General features: G+C 71.1%; 1 protein-coding gene across 1 annotated transcript; it reads left to right on the top strand.

The window, feature by feature from the left end:
• Window positions 1-508: 508 nt before the first annotated feature.
• Window positions 509-12,406, top strand: UNC5A (unc-5 netrin receptor A; the record flags this gene model as incomplete). Its single annotated transcript, XM_084295070.1, has 16 exons — window positions 509-635; window positions 7,829-8,050; window positions 8,202-8,345; window positions 8,440-8,543; window positions 8,649-8,829; window positions 8,943-9,110; window positions 9,288-9,452; window positions 9,541-9,729; window positions 10,249-10,548; window positions 10,660-10,747; window positions 10,835-11,003; window positions 11,109-11,342; window positions 11,438-11,587; window positions 11,684-11,848; window positions 11,922-12,100; window positions 12,241-12,406. The coding sequence occupies 16 exons, from the start codon at window positions 509-511 to the stop codon at window positions 12,404-12,406; spliced, it is 2,751 nt and encodes a 916-aa protein (XP_084151196.1).
• Between the last annotated feature and the right edge of the window lie 481 nt (window positions 12,407-12,887).

Here is a 12,887-nt window from a genome sequence, read left to right as displayed (position 1 = left end):
CAGCTCACCCCCGCTGGGAGCTCTGCATCACCCGTGGGTGCCACCCGTGGGTGCCGTCCCCCGCAGGGATGCGGTGCAGGGGGAGGGCTGAGCCCACCCGTGCGTCCCCGGGCCGGGCAGCGCCGTGCCGGAGGGCGGCGCACGGGGCGGACAGCGGGGTGCCGAGCCGTGCCGAGCCGTGCCGAGCCGTGCCGAGCCGTGCCGAGCCGTGCCGAGCCGTGCCGGGGTGCGGGGCGGGGGCGGCCGTGCCCGCTCGGTGGCGGCGGCGGGGGCGCGCCCAGCTGTTGCGCCGTCCCTCCCGCGGGCGGGTCCGCGCTCGGCCGCCCCGCATTGGCGGCGCCGGGCGGAGCGGTGCGGGGCGGCGCGGCGCGGGCGGCAGCAGCGGCGGGGCCGGGGCCGGGGCCGGGGCCGGGGCCGGGGCCGGGGCCGGGGGCTCCATGGCCCGCTGAGGGCGCCGCGGAGCGCGGCCGCCTGCTCGCTCGGCCCGCAGCGCTCCGCGGGGCGCGCCATGGGTGCGCGGCCGCGCCGCCGCCGGGCCCCCGCCGCCTCCTCCGCCGCCGCCGCCGCCGCCGTCGTCGCCGCCGCGCCGGGACCGCTCGGCGCCCTGCTCGCCGCTGCCCTCCTGGCCGCCGCCGGTGAGTCCCCGGGCAAGGTCACCCCCGGGACGGCATCCCCGGGAGGGCAGCGGGGGGGACCCCCCGGGATGGGTGCCCGGCCGGGTGTGGGGGTGCTGGGGGCTTAGGGGGGGTCCTCCCCTCCTGCCGCCGTGCCGTGCCGTGCCGTGCCGTGCCCGGTGCACGCTGCATCCCGATCCCCCCCCCCCCGGGCTGCGGAGCGCCGGGGCACCGCCTGGCCGCGGGGTGCCGGCTGGCCGGGCACGGGGATGGTGCTGTGCGCCCTGCCCCGAGCCGGGCACTGCCGCCCCCTCCCCACGCCCACGCGGGGCCGCACACGCGTGTCCCCCCCCCCCCCTATAACCGCCTCGCCCCCTTGGCTCCGCTCCCCGCCCCCCGCGGAGCCCGCAGTGGAGCTGCTCCGCGTGGGGGGTCCTCGCCCAGCGCGGGGGGTCCCTGCCTGCCCCGGCACCTGGCGGGACGCGGGGGACCGTGGCGGAGGGGACAGGGCTGCTGTCACCCCCGGGTGGGGATGGGGGGGCACCTGGGGGGGCGCGGAATGGGGTGCGTGGGGCTGCGTCGGTGCTGGTGCAGCCGCGCACGGTCCGGAGCCCGCTGCGCCCCGTGCGCCCTCAGCCCCGGGGCCGGGACGCGGAGGGAGGAGGGGGAGCTGCCGTGCCGGGACCCCCCCCACGGCGGGCCGGGGGCTGCGGGGTGGGCGCGGGGGTGCCCGCGGTGGCGGCGGCTCCTGGCAGGTGTCACGTTAGCCTGGAAGTGGCGGCTGCAGACAAAGGACCGAGCAGGGGGAGGGGAGCTGCGCCCGAGCTGGACGTGCGCTCTGCTGGGGGCCCCGGGGCGGGGGGGGGGCTCCTATGCACCCTGGGGGTCCCGGCCACCACCCCTCCTGCCACCAGCACAGACGTCCCCTCACCTGGCCTCGATGTGCCAAGCAGGCGCGGTGGCACCCGGGTGGGCTGAGCGGGTACGCACCCCAACGGCGTGGGGGGGCTGCAGCCCCCGTGCTACCCGCACGCATCCTTCCTGGCTGGGCACCGCGGGGACCCTGCGCCAGTGCTCCCAGCACGGCCCCGTCTGCAGAGGGACGCTGCAGGGCCGAGCACGCTGGGTGGCACGCTGCCCTCCTTGGGGGGCAGCCCCCGTGGGTGCAGGGCACCCCATACGCAGGGTGCTGTGGGCACCAGCACCCAGCCGGGTAAGGAGCGGGGCTGTCCCCATGGTGACCCACAGACGGAGGGTGGTGGGACGGTGGGTGCGCCCCGTGCCGGGTGTGCAGAGGGAAAAATGGGGAGCCGGGGGGGGCGGCGGTGCCAGTGCTGGCTCGGGGCAGTGCGGTGCAGGAGCTCGCCCGCCGCTGCCTCTTGCTTGGCAGGCAGCTCACAGCCGGCCGCGGCGCGACCGATCCCAGCCACCTGCACGGCTGCTGCTCGGCACAGACACGGTGGGGCTGGGCCTCGGTGCTCTGGGTGCTTCTCCAGCCCGGCACGGCATGGCACAGCATCCGTTCCTCAGGGATGCGAGGCACAGGTGCAGGACAGGGGAACGCAGGTGTCCGGGCAGGGGGCCCTGCCTGCAGCCATGGAGCGCTGTCTCCGGACCTTGCTGGGCTCCCGGTGCCCGCAGGGATGGGCAGGAGCAGATCCACGGGCAGCAGGGTGCTGAGGGGCCAGGGCTGCACCGCTCAGCTGCTGCTCTGGTGGGTGGCAAGGACACGGGGCAGGATCCGTCCCTGGAGCTACCCTGGCCCATCACTGCCTGAGAACCCTTCCTTTTCCCCTTCCCCTTTGCATCTACAGCAGCTGGTGCTCACCCCCCAAATTCATCCAGGCCCTAGTGCATCCCCTGCCCCCAGGGCACATCCCCATCACACCGACATCCCTGGGGGCAGCTGTGGGCTGGGGGCACGGCTCTTACCACGCATTGAGCCACGCAGTGCCGCCAGCTTCACCCGGCTTCCAGAGCCCCCCCTGGCTCCACAGGGCACCCCCAGACCACTGCACCCCCATCCTCGCAGCCCCCCCAGCTCGCTGCATCCCAGGGCAGGCTCAGCAGCGGGGCGGGCAGCAGGGCAGGGCGCCGGGCAGGGCTGGCGCACGCGGGGCGGCCGGGAAGCTGCCGTGCCAGCTGTCAGCGCGAGCGCGGCAGACGCAGCCTGCCCAGGGCTGTTTGTTCTGGCTCGGTGCCACGTGGGGCTGGCACTACATCAAACCTGGCGGAGCCTGGCAGGTGCTTGCAGGAGGGGACCGGGGCGCTGCCGGTGCCTCTTGGGGCTCAGCACCTTCGCAGCCACCCCCGGCACCTCACGGCCGTGGGTGCACCCGGGGTCTGGTGCCCCCCCGGGGTGATGGCACCGTGCGTGTCCCACCCTGCCCTGCACCCTCGGTGCCAGCACTGCTCCGGCTGTCGGCACCATCGCTGCTCCTGCAGGTCAAGTTTCTGCCCACCAGCAGCACGGGGTGGGCTGGCTCCACGCTGGGACCCCCTCCTGGCCACGGGTGGGGGGGCTCAGGCCCCAGCCCCCTCCTGGCCAGCCCTGGCTGCTCTCGGTTGTGGCGTGCTGCGGCTGCTGGTCACAGCCGTGGGGCACGGAGCTGTGGGTGGGATGGGGCCGGACCCCGGCACCTGGGACCGTGGTGTGGCCAGAGGGGCCTTCCCCGGCCTCCCACCTGGCTCCCTCCCGCTGCGGCCGGGGACCCAGCGCTGAGGGTGACCTTGACGCTCCTCCCGGCGGGGACAGAGTGCGGTCAGAGCGTTTGTTCTTCACTGTCAATTAGAGGAGAGCCAGAAAAGCCGCTCGGCTCCCCCAGGCTGGGTCCCAACCCCACCACAGCCCGGACCAGCGCAGCCCCCAGGCAGCGCATCGCACCGGGCCCCTCTCCCCATGCAGCGCTCCAATCGCTGCATGTAGGGGCTGGCACGACTTGGCACGGGTCCTGGAGGGGGGCTTGGTGGGCACCGGGGGCTGGCTGGGAGCAGAGCTCTGTGCTACGGAGCGGTGGGGCCGAGAGAGGCCCTGGAGTGCCCTGGGTGCCCAGCGCTGGCTGCAGGGGCTGGTGGCACCCAGAGCTGGTGGCACCCAGAGCTGGTCCGCAGGGAGGTGAGAGGCTGCTGCCCCCTGCTGCTTTGCTGGCACCCCGTTGTCCCCAAAACCCGGCCGTGGGGCGGCGTGTTGGAGGCGTGGGCATGCTTCGGACCACGCACCTCGACAGCCCCGTTGGCGGGCGCCGGGGCGGCGCGAGGGTGCAGCCCGCGGAGCTCTGCCCGCGCTGGCACATGCTAATTGCATGTAATGGGGAGAGTGTTATCAGCTAAAATCCGTAATTAGGCAGTTCCATTGTCATGCAAACCCGCCTGACTAATTCATTCATAACAACCGCACGCTTAATCAGCGCCCAGACGCTGCCACGCGCTCGCCGGGAGCCGGGCACCCTGCAGCCCCCACGCAGCCGCTGCAGCGCCACGGGACGTGGCCGTGGGGCTGGCACCCGTGGAGGTGGCACCCGTGGGGTGCACGCCGGGGTCTCCCGTGGCCATCCTGTGGGGTGGTGCCAGGCACTGGGACGCTGGGACACGCTGTCGGGGAGTGGCACCGTGCCCGTGGCACACGGCCGTGCCCTGCAGCACTCGGGGACGCGTTGGCGCCCTGTGCCCGCTGTCCCTGCTGCCCGGGGCTTGCCGCACACCAGACTGGCCCAGAGCCGGGCTGCGCTGCCCGGCCTTGGCGTCCGACCCTGCTGGCTCGCTGCCCGGATGGAGCTGGCACCAGCACCCGGCTGGCATCTCCGTGCGGTGCCACCTTGGCACCTGCCAGAGGGGACCCCGTGCCCGGGCTGCGTGGGGCGCACGGGGCCGGCACCCCCAGGCCCTCCTGGGCACGGCAGGACCAGCGTCCTCCGCCCCCCAGCGCCCGCCTTTCCCTCGTTTAGGCGGGCGCAATCAGCAGCAATTATTGCTTTAATTACCTGCTGCCGGGGCGCAGGCCGGGCGCCTGCGAAGTGCGAGGAAATCTTTCATTTTAATGGAGTGCCAGGCCTGGCGCGGGCCACGATTTATGGGGCTCCAGCTGGGGATTTAATTTGCCGGCTGCAATGCCCGCGGTGATGTGGGGAGGTCCCCGGGGGGGCGCAGCCGGCGGGGGCAGGGGCTGGCACCCAGGTCCCCACCCCACACGGTGCCGGGGTGGCCGAGGGGCTGCGGGCAGGGGACGGGGGTGGCACGGCGAGCTGGTGGCACGGGGCCGGCGCTGCTGCGGCCGCCCGCGGGCAGGCTCTCCTCGCCAAGAACACGCTGACCTTCCCCGCGTCTCCTCGCAGCAGGCACCGGCGTGCCGCGCTCAGCACCGCCGGGGAGCTCGGGACTGATGCTGGGAGCAGGATCAGTCCCTTGAGGAGCAGTGGGGCCAAGCTGGGCGGTGGGGGGCACGGCCCCGGGGTGGGGGTGTGATGGGTTCTGGCAGGGTCCCCTCCCCACTGGGGCACCCTGCAGTGTCACCCTGCCCAGTGGCTGCAGTGCACCCGGTGTTTGGTGCTGGGGGGCTCTGGCGCTACGTGGAGGGCCCCCAGGGGTGGCAGCACCTTGGGGGGGGAGCACAGGGAGCAGCGGGGGCTGCGCGTGGCAGGGCCGGGTGCCCACGTCCCCCCTGGGAGGGCAGGGGGTGGCCAGCCCCGCAGCACCCCCTCCACACCCCGAGTTTCCCCGGCACGCTGCCCCTTTGTTAGGCCCGCCGCTGCGCTCGTTAGCCCACGTGGGTGGGGGATAATTGATAATAAAGCCCCGCTTAATGCACTAGGTTTACCGGCGGTGATTTATCGGCGCTGGTAGCGCGCCGCCGTCCCAATTACCCGTTCCGCTGCCGAGACAGCGGCTGGCCGGGGCCGTGACGAGCGGGACCAGCACCCCCCTGTCCCCCCCCCGGTCCCCGTGTCCCCCACCCTCCCGAAGTTAGGCGGCTCCCTTTGCCAAGGTGACATAAGCATCTCGCCTGTTTCCATGGCGACGCAGCGGCAGGTGAGCGGCGAGGCCGCGCGGTGTGGGAGCCCGGCGCAGTGCCGCGTGGGGGGCCCGATGGTGCCCACGCTGCACGGGACGCCCACGGCGATGTGGGGTGGGGTGGGGTGCCCGTGGTCTGTGGGACGCCCGCAGGACGTGGGGGTGTCCGTGGTGTGCGTGGGGGGCACGCTGGGTTTGGGGTGGCCGTGCTGTGGGGTGCCTGTGGTGCATTGGAGAGAGCCACGATGTGCTTGGGGTGCCCGTGGGGTTTGGGGGGGGCCCACAGCATGGTCCCCCCGCTCCCTTGCCAGGGTTCCAGGCCAGCTCCGTCCCCCAGCCCTGCCCATGGCCGAAGACCATCAGTGCCTTGACTGGGTGACAGCGTGGTAGAGCCCCCCTGGTGCTCAGCACGGTGCTAAGCAGCAGGATGGTGTCCCTCCGGGGGGCTCCGGGGGCCTGCCGTGTGCTCAGTGCCCGTCCCACCCTGCCCTCGAGGCGCTGGTGGCCCCGTGGGGAGCCAGGGGGGGTCCTGACCATGCTGCACCCACCCGTGGTGCTGCTGCCCCACACCCCTCTGCTTGACCACGATGGGCAGTGCCCAGCTCAGCACCCTCCGTGCTCATTCCGTGTGTGATTAAGGGCAGAGCCCTGGAGCGCCACGAGCCCATTAACCCACGTGCCAGCCGCAGCCCGGCAGCTTTATTGCTGTGAGAGCAACCTGCTTAGCTCAGAAATAAAGCCTTTGGTGCTGGGTTGCCTTTCTGCCCATCGCAGCCCCCCCGGCACAGCGTGGGGCCCCACGTGCCGGCACCCAGGGGTGCACGGGCAGGAGGCAGCAGTGCGATGGGTGCCGTGGGGTGAGCCACGGGGGCTGCAGTGACCCCGTCACCGCCGGCACGCGTCGGGGGGACACGCAGCCCCTGTCCGTGCCGTGACCCCCCCAGGCTGCAGCTGGGGGTGGGTGTCATTAAACCGGTGAAATATGAAATGCCTGTGTATCCCGGACAGGGGTTTTAATTAAATTAATTGCTAGCGACATTGTAAAAGTGCTGATGGGGTAATAACTGGCGCGTTATGGTGGCCGTTTATCTTCGCCGCGTAAATGAGCTGCTGCACCTTGCCCGTCCCGCTGGGCACCGCGGCCGGGCTTGCTCAGCGCCCGCTGCCTGGCCTGGAGGGGCCCGATCCGGCCGGGGGGCAGCAGGGCACGGAGCCCCCCAGGAGACTCAGGCAGAGCCCAAGGGACGCCCGTGTCCCCCGTGTCCCTGCTGTGCAGGCGGCGCTGCCCGGGTGGGCAGGGGGACCCCGGGGCTGGCGGCGAGTTGGGGGCACGGCGGGCACGCGGGGGGCGGCAGGCGGTTGCCAAACGAAGGCACTTAATTACTGCGCATTCCATCCCATTTAATTGCTTATTAAATCCTAACCAGCCAATTAGCAGCAGCAATTACAGCTTCATTCAGTGACACAATCGCTATTTTATCGTTTGTTAATCAAATGCTTATTTAGGGCCCTGTTTTATTAACTCTTTCCACAGCTGGCGCCCGCGCGGGGCGGGAGGAGCGGGGGCGCTGGCTGCGGGGGCAGGCGGCCACCTGCAGGGCTGGGGGACACGGCCACCACCACGTGCCACGTCCCCAGCGCTGCTGTTCCCACACCGTCCTGTCCTTGGGGTGGCTCCCACAGCCCCCCAGGCAATGCCAAGGGATGCTCAGCCCCACCAGGGATCAACCTGCATGGCCTGACCCATCCTCACCACCCTGGGGACACTTGGGGACGGCCACCCCCCGTGTGCCAGCTGCTGGGAAGTGACACAGGACGTGGCATGCCACCTTGTCACCCTACACCGTGTCCCTGTGGCACGGCAGCGGGGTGCGCACCCCGCTGGCTCCCACCTCGCCGGGATGCAGCGGGGCAGGATGCGGCCCCTGCGGCGTGCAGGGGAAGGGGGGCAGCGGGCGCCTGCAGCGCCCCGGGAGGAGTGAGCGATGTCCCTTATTGGTCACACTACATTTCCTTTTCATTAGCACTAAGTGCGGACATGAGGGATCGGCGCGGGTTCAGTGGGCGCAGCCGCCGCGCTGCTCCTCTCGCTGATGGATGGCGGGGCCGGGGGGGGGCTGCCGCAGTGCTGGCAGCGGGGGGAGGTGGCCGCGGGGCTTGGGGTCATCGGTGGCCCTGGAGGTGGCTGAGCCCCCGTGTCCCTGCAGGTGCTCAGCAGAGCGCGACCGTGGCCACCCCCGTGTCCGGCGCGTCCCCGGACCTGCTGCCCCGCTTCCTGCTGGAGCCCGAGGACGTGTACATCGTGAAGAACAAGCCGGTGAGCCTGGCCTGCCGGGCCACCCCCGCCACCCAGATCTACTTCAAGTGCAACGGCGAGTGGGTGCACCAGGGCGACCACGTCACGCAGCACAGCACCGACCGCAGCACTGGTGAGCGCCGGCTCAGCCGCCGTGGCTCCTGGCGGCAGCCGCGGTCGCGGGGAGCCATGCGCGTCCCTTTTGGGGGTTGCACGGGGCCGGGGACCTGCAGGGAGCTTTCCTGGGTGGCCAGTGCTCACGTGTTGCCTCCTGTCCCTCCCAGGGCTGCCCGTGATGGAGGTGCGCATCGAGATCACCCGCCAGCAAGTGGAGAAGATCTTCGGGCTGGAGGAGTACTGGTGCCAGTGCGTGGCATGGAGCTCCTCCGGCACCACCAAGAGCCAGAAGGCCTTCGTGCGCATCGCCTGTGAGTGTTCGGGGCCGCCCCGGCGGGTCCCCAGGCAGGGCAGGGCACACGGGGTGCTGGCCCCTATAACGGGGTGCTGCGCCCCCCCCCCTAGATCTGCGCAAGAACTTCGAGCAGGAGCCGACGGCCAGGGAGGTCTCCATCGAGCAGGGCATCGTGCTGCCGTGCCGCCCCCCCGAGGGCATCCCCCCCGCCGAGGTGAGCCACGGGACAAGGCATCGGGGGCCAACGCGTGCCCTTTCCTTGTGGGGATGCCGTGGGTGCTCCCCGAACGGGCTCCCAGCGACGTCCCCGTGCCCACAGGTGGAGTGGCTGCGCAACGAGGAGCTGGTGGACCCGGCGCTGGACGCCAACGTCTACGTGACGCCGGAGCACAGCCTGGTGCTGCGGCAAGCCCGCCTGGCCGACACCGCCAACTACACCTGCGTGGCCAAAAACATCGTGGCTCGCCGCCGCAGTGCCTCAGCCGCCATCACTGTCTACGGTACGGCCCCACCGCGCCGCCCCCCACCCCGCTGTGCCACCCCGATGTCGCTGTCCCCGTCCCCCGGCGTCCCCCCCGGCCCGGTGGGCGCTGACGGGTCGCTCTCCACCCAGTGAACGGCGGCTGGTCGACGTGGACGCAGTGGTCGGGCTGCAGCACCAGCTGCGGACGGGGCTGGCAGAAGCGGAGCCGGACTTGCACCAACCCCACGCCCCTCAACGGGGGGGCTTTCTGTGAGGGCCAAAACGTGCAGAAAAGCGCCTGCACCACCCTCTGCCCAGGTACCCGCCGTGCCCGCGGCACCGCCTGCGCCCCACTGCACCCAGCGTCGCGCCCACCCCGCTCGTCTCGTCCTCCCACCCCCCGTGTGTGTGTCCGTCTGTCTGTCCCAGCCCCTTGGCAGGGGAAGGGGTGCTGGGGGGGTGCCAGCGAGGTGCTGATCCCTGCTGTGCCCACAGTGGATGGAGCCTGGTCGGAGTGGAGCAAGTGGTCGGTGTGCGGGACCGAGTGCACGCACTGGCGGAGCCGCGAGTGCTCGGAGCCCGCGCCGCGCAACGGGGGCCAGGAGTGCCACGGCGCCGAGCTGGAGACCCGCAACTGCACCTCCGAGCTCTGCAGCCCCGGTGAGTGCCACGGTGGGGGCGCGCCGAGGGACGGGGGAACGGGGACACGGAACTGCACCCCTGGGTGCTGACGCCCTGCCCCGCGCAGCCGCCCAGGGCGCTGAGGACGTGGCGCTGTACGTGGGGCTGATCGCCGTGGCCGTGTGCCTGGTGCTGCTGCTGCTGGTGGGCGTGCTGGTGTACTGCCGCAAGAAGGGGGGCCTGGACGCCGACGTGGCCGACTCCTCCATCCTCACCGCCGGCTTCCAGCCCGTCAGCATCAAGCCCAGCAAGGCCGGTGAGCGAGGGGGACAGGGCTGCGTGCCCACCCTGCCACCTGCACGCTGCTGGGACACGGCGTCCCCTGCTCCCTGGGGTGGCAGTTTCCTGGGGGGGGACTCTGGGGAGGGACTGTGTGCTCCGTGTCTCCCTGGGTAGGAGCTCTGTGCCCCCTGGGGTCTCTGGGAAGTGTCCGTGTGTCCCTGCTGCTGGGATAGGGGCTCTGTTATAGGGTCCCTGATGATGGGTCAGTGCTTTGTATCCCATAGGGCCCCTGGCTGTGGGTAGGGGGCTCTGCATCCCAGAGGGTTCCTGGGCATAGGGTTGGCGCTGGGTGCTCCTTGGACCCCCGGGGGTGGCTGCGCCCTGTAGGGTCTGTGCTGTGGGGTCAGGGGCTTGATATGTTTTGGAGCCTTGTGGGTGGCTGTGCCCCATCAGATCCTTCCCATGGGGTTGGGGCCGTGCCCCCCATGGTCCCCAGGACGGCTGCGCCCCAACACGAGGGCAGCAGCACCACGGCCCCCGCTCTGTGCCGCAGACAACCCCAGCCTGCTCACCATCCAGCCCGACCTCAGCACGGCCACCATGACCTACCAGGGCTCGCTGTGCCCGCGCCAGGACGGCCCCGCCAAGCTCCAGCTGCCCAACGGGCACCTGCTGAGCCCGCTGGGCGCCGGCCGGCACACGCTGCACCACAGCTCGCCCGCCGCCGAGGGCGCCGACTTCGTGGCCCGGCTCTCCACCCAGAGCTATTTCCGCTCCCTGCCCCGCGGCAACACCAACATGGCCTACGGCACCTTCAACTTCTTGGGGGGGCGCCTCATGATCCCCAACACAGGTACGGTGGGGGCCGGGGGGCCGCCCGGTGGCTGCGTCGCCCCACGGGGTGCAGGGTTGGGGGGGGCTCAGCCTGCTGCCTGTGTTCCCCCATCACCACCACCACCACCAGGCATCAGCTTGCTGATCCCACCCGATGCCATCCCGCGGGGGAAGATCTACGAGGTCTACCTGACGCTGCACAAGCACGAGGAGGTGAGGTAGGTGCCGGGGCCGCCGGGTATCAAGGCTGCGGGGGTGCCGGCTATGTTCACCCCCCCATAAAACCTCCTGTGTCCCTCCCCCAGGCTGCCCCTAGCCGGCTGCCAGACGCTGCTGAGCCCCATCGTCAGCTGCGGCCCCCCCGGCGTCCTCCTCACGCGCCCCGCCATCCTGGCCATGGGGCACTGCGTGGAGGCCAGCGCTGAGAACTGGAGCCTGCGGCTGAAGAAGCAGTCGTGCGAGGGCACGTGGGAGGTGAGCACCCCGCCGGAGGTGGTGGTGATGGGGAGGAGGACCCCCCCTACACTGGGGGCTTTTTTTTTTTTTTTGGCATGGGGGCTGCATCTGCCGGTGCCGCAGGACGTGCTGCAGCTGGGCGCGGAGCCGTGCACGGAGCTGTACTACTGCCAGCTGGAGGCGCAGGCCTGCTACATCTTCACGGAGCAGCTGGGGCGCTTCGCCCTGGTCGGGGAGTCCCTCAGCATGGCGGCCTCCAAGCGCCTCAAGCTGGTCCTGTTCGCACCCGCCGCCTGCCCCTCGCTGGAGTACAACATCCGCGTCTACTGCCTCAGCGACACCCAGGACGCGCTCAAGGTACCGGGGCTCCCCGCCCTGTGCCGGGATTTTTTTTTGGGGGGAGGTTCAGGGGGTCTGTGCCCCACTGCCCGACCTCCTGCCCACGCCACTAGGAGGTGATCCAGCTGGAGAAGCAGATGGGGGGGCAGCTGATCGGGGCCCCCCGCGTGCTGCACTTCAAGGACAGCTACCACAACCTGCGCCTCTCCATCCACGACATGCCCAGCTCGCTCTGGAAGAGCAAGCTGCTCGCCAGCTACCAGGTAAGGGGAACAGGGTGGGGGGGGCAGGTCCTGGTTTTGGCACCCTGGGGAAGGATGGGGGGGGTCCCTGCCGTGACCGCCCTCGCCCCACCGCAGGAAATCCCCTTCTACCACATCTGGAGCGGGCTGCAGCCCTACCTGCACTGCACCTTCACCCTGGAGCGCCTCAGCCCCAGCACCTGCGAGCTGGCCTGCAAGATCTGGATCTGGCAGGTGGAGGGCGATGGGCAGAGCTTCACCATCAACTTCAACATCGCCAAGGTGAGGGCAGGGTGGGGGGAACACCCCCAGCGCCCCTGGGACGCGCTCACTCCTGCGGTGCTCTCCCCTGCAGGACACGAGGTTTTCGGACTGGCTGGTCCCCGACAGCGAGGTGGGCTCCCCGGCCCTGGTGGGTCCCAGTGCCTTCAAGATCCCCTTCCTCATCCGCCAGAAGATCATCAGCAGCCTGGACACGCCGTGCGCCCGGGGAGCCGACTGGAGGACGCTGGCCCAAAAACTCAACCTCGACAGGTGCCGTGGGGATGGGGACGGGGACGGGGACAGGGGGGTGTCTGGCCTCATCCTGCACCCGTGGCACCCCGGGAGCGGGGTGATGCTGATGGTGAGTTGTCCCCGTTCCTGCACCCTGACGCCGTCCCTCTGCCCCGCAGCCATCTCAGCTTCTATGCCTCCAAGCCCAGCCCCACGGCCATGATCCTCAACCTGTGGGAGGCGCGGCACTTCCCCAACGGCAACCTCTCGCAGCTGGCCGCCGCCGTGGCCGAGGTGGGCAAGCAGGACGGTGCCCTCTTCGCCGTGTCCGAGGCCGAGTGCTGAGCCATGGCGAGGTCCCGGCCCCTCTCCCGGGGACCGTGGGGCAGGAGGGGGCCCCGGCCGGCCCCTGGGCCCCGCTGCCCCACGGCTCCCGGCCCGTGCCCGCCGGGAGGGCTGCCCGTGGCCATGGCCGTGGGTGCCGGGCTCGGCGCGGGGCCGGGGTGCGTGCGGGCGCTGGGTTGTGCGTGGTGCGTGCGGTGCCGTCGTGCTGTCTCCGCCCGGGGCTGGGCGGCCCCGGGCCCCGTGCCGTGTTGTGTAAAGACCGTTTTTTTAATTCTGTATTAAGTGCATTCAAGTATTTACACTTGGCCTTATGTACATAGCGGTGCCGCGGGCGGGGGGTCTGGCGGACGTGAATGTAAATAAATTCGATATATATTGCTACGTGCGGCTCTGCCCGGCCGTGCGCGGTGCCCCCCCCGCCCCCTGCCCTCACCCCAGGACTCAGAGGTGCGGAGCCAAGTGCTTTATTGGGGGGTGAGGA

This window comes from Netta rufina (assembly GCF_964035555.1).
Source record: "Netta rufina genome assembly, chromosome: 14".
NCBI lineage: Eukaryota > Metazoa > Chordata > Aves > Anseriformes > Anatidae > Netta > Netta rufina.
Note: the sequence above shows the minus strand (reverse complement) of the source record. Positions and strands in the feature narration are given on the sequence as shown.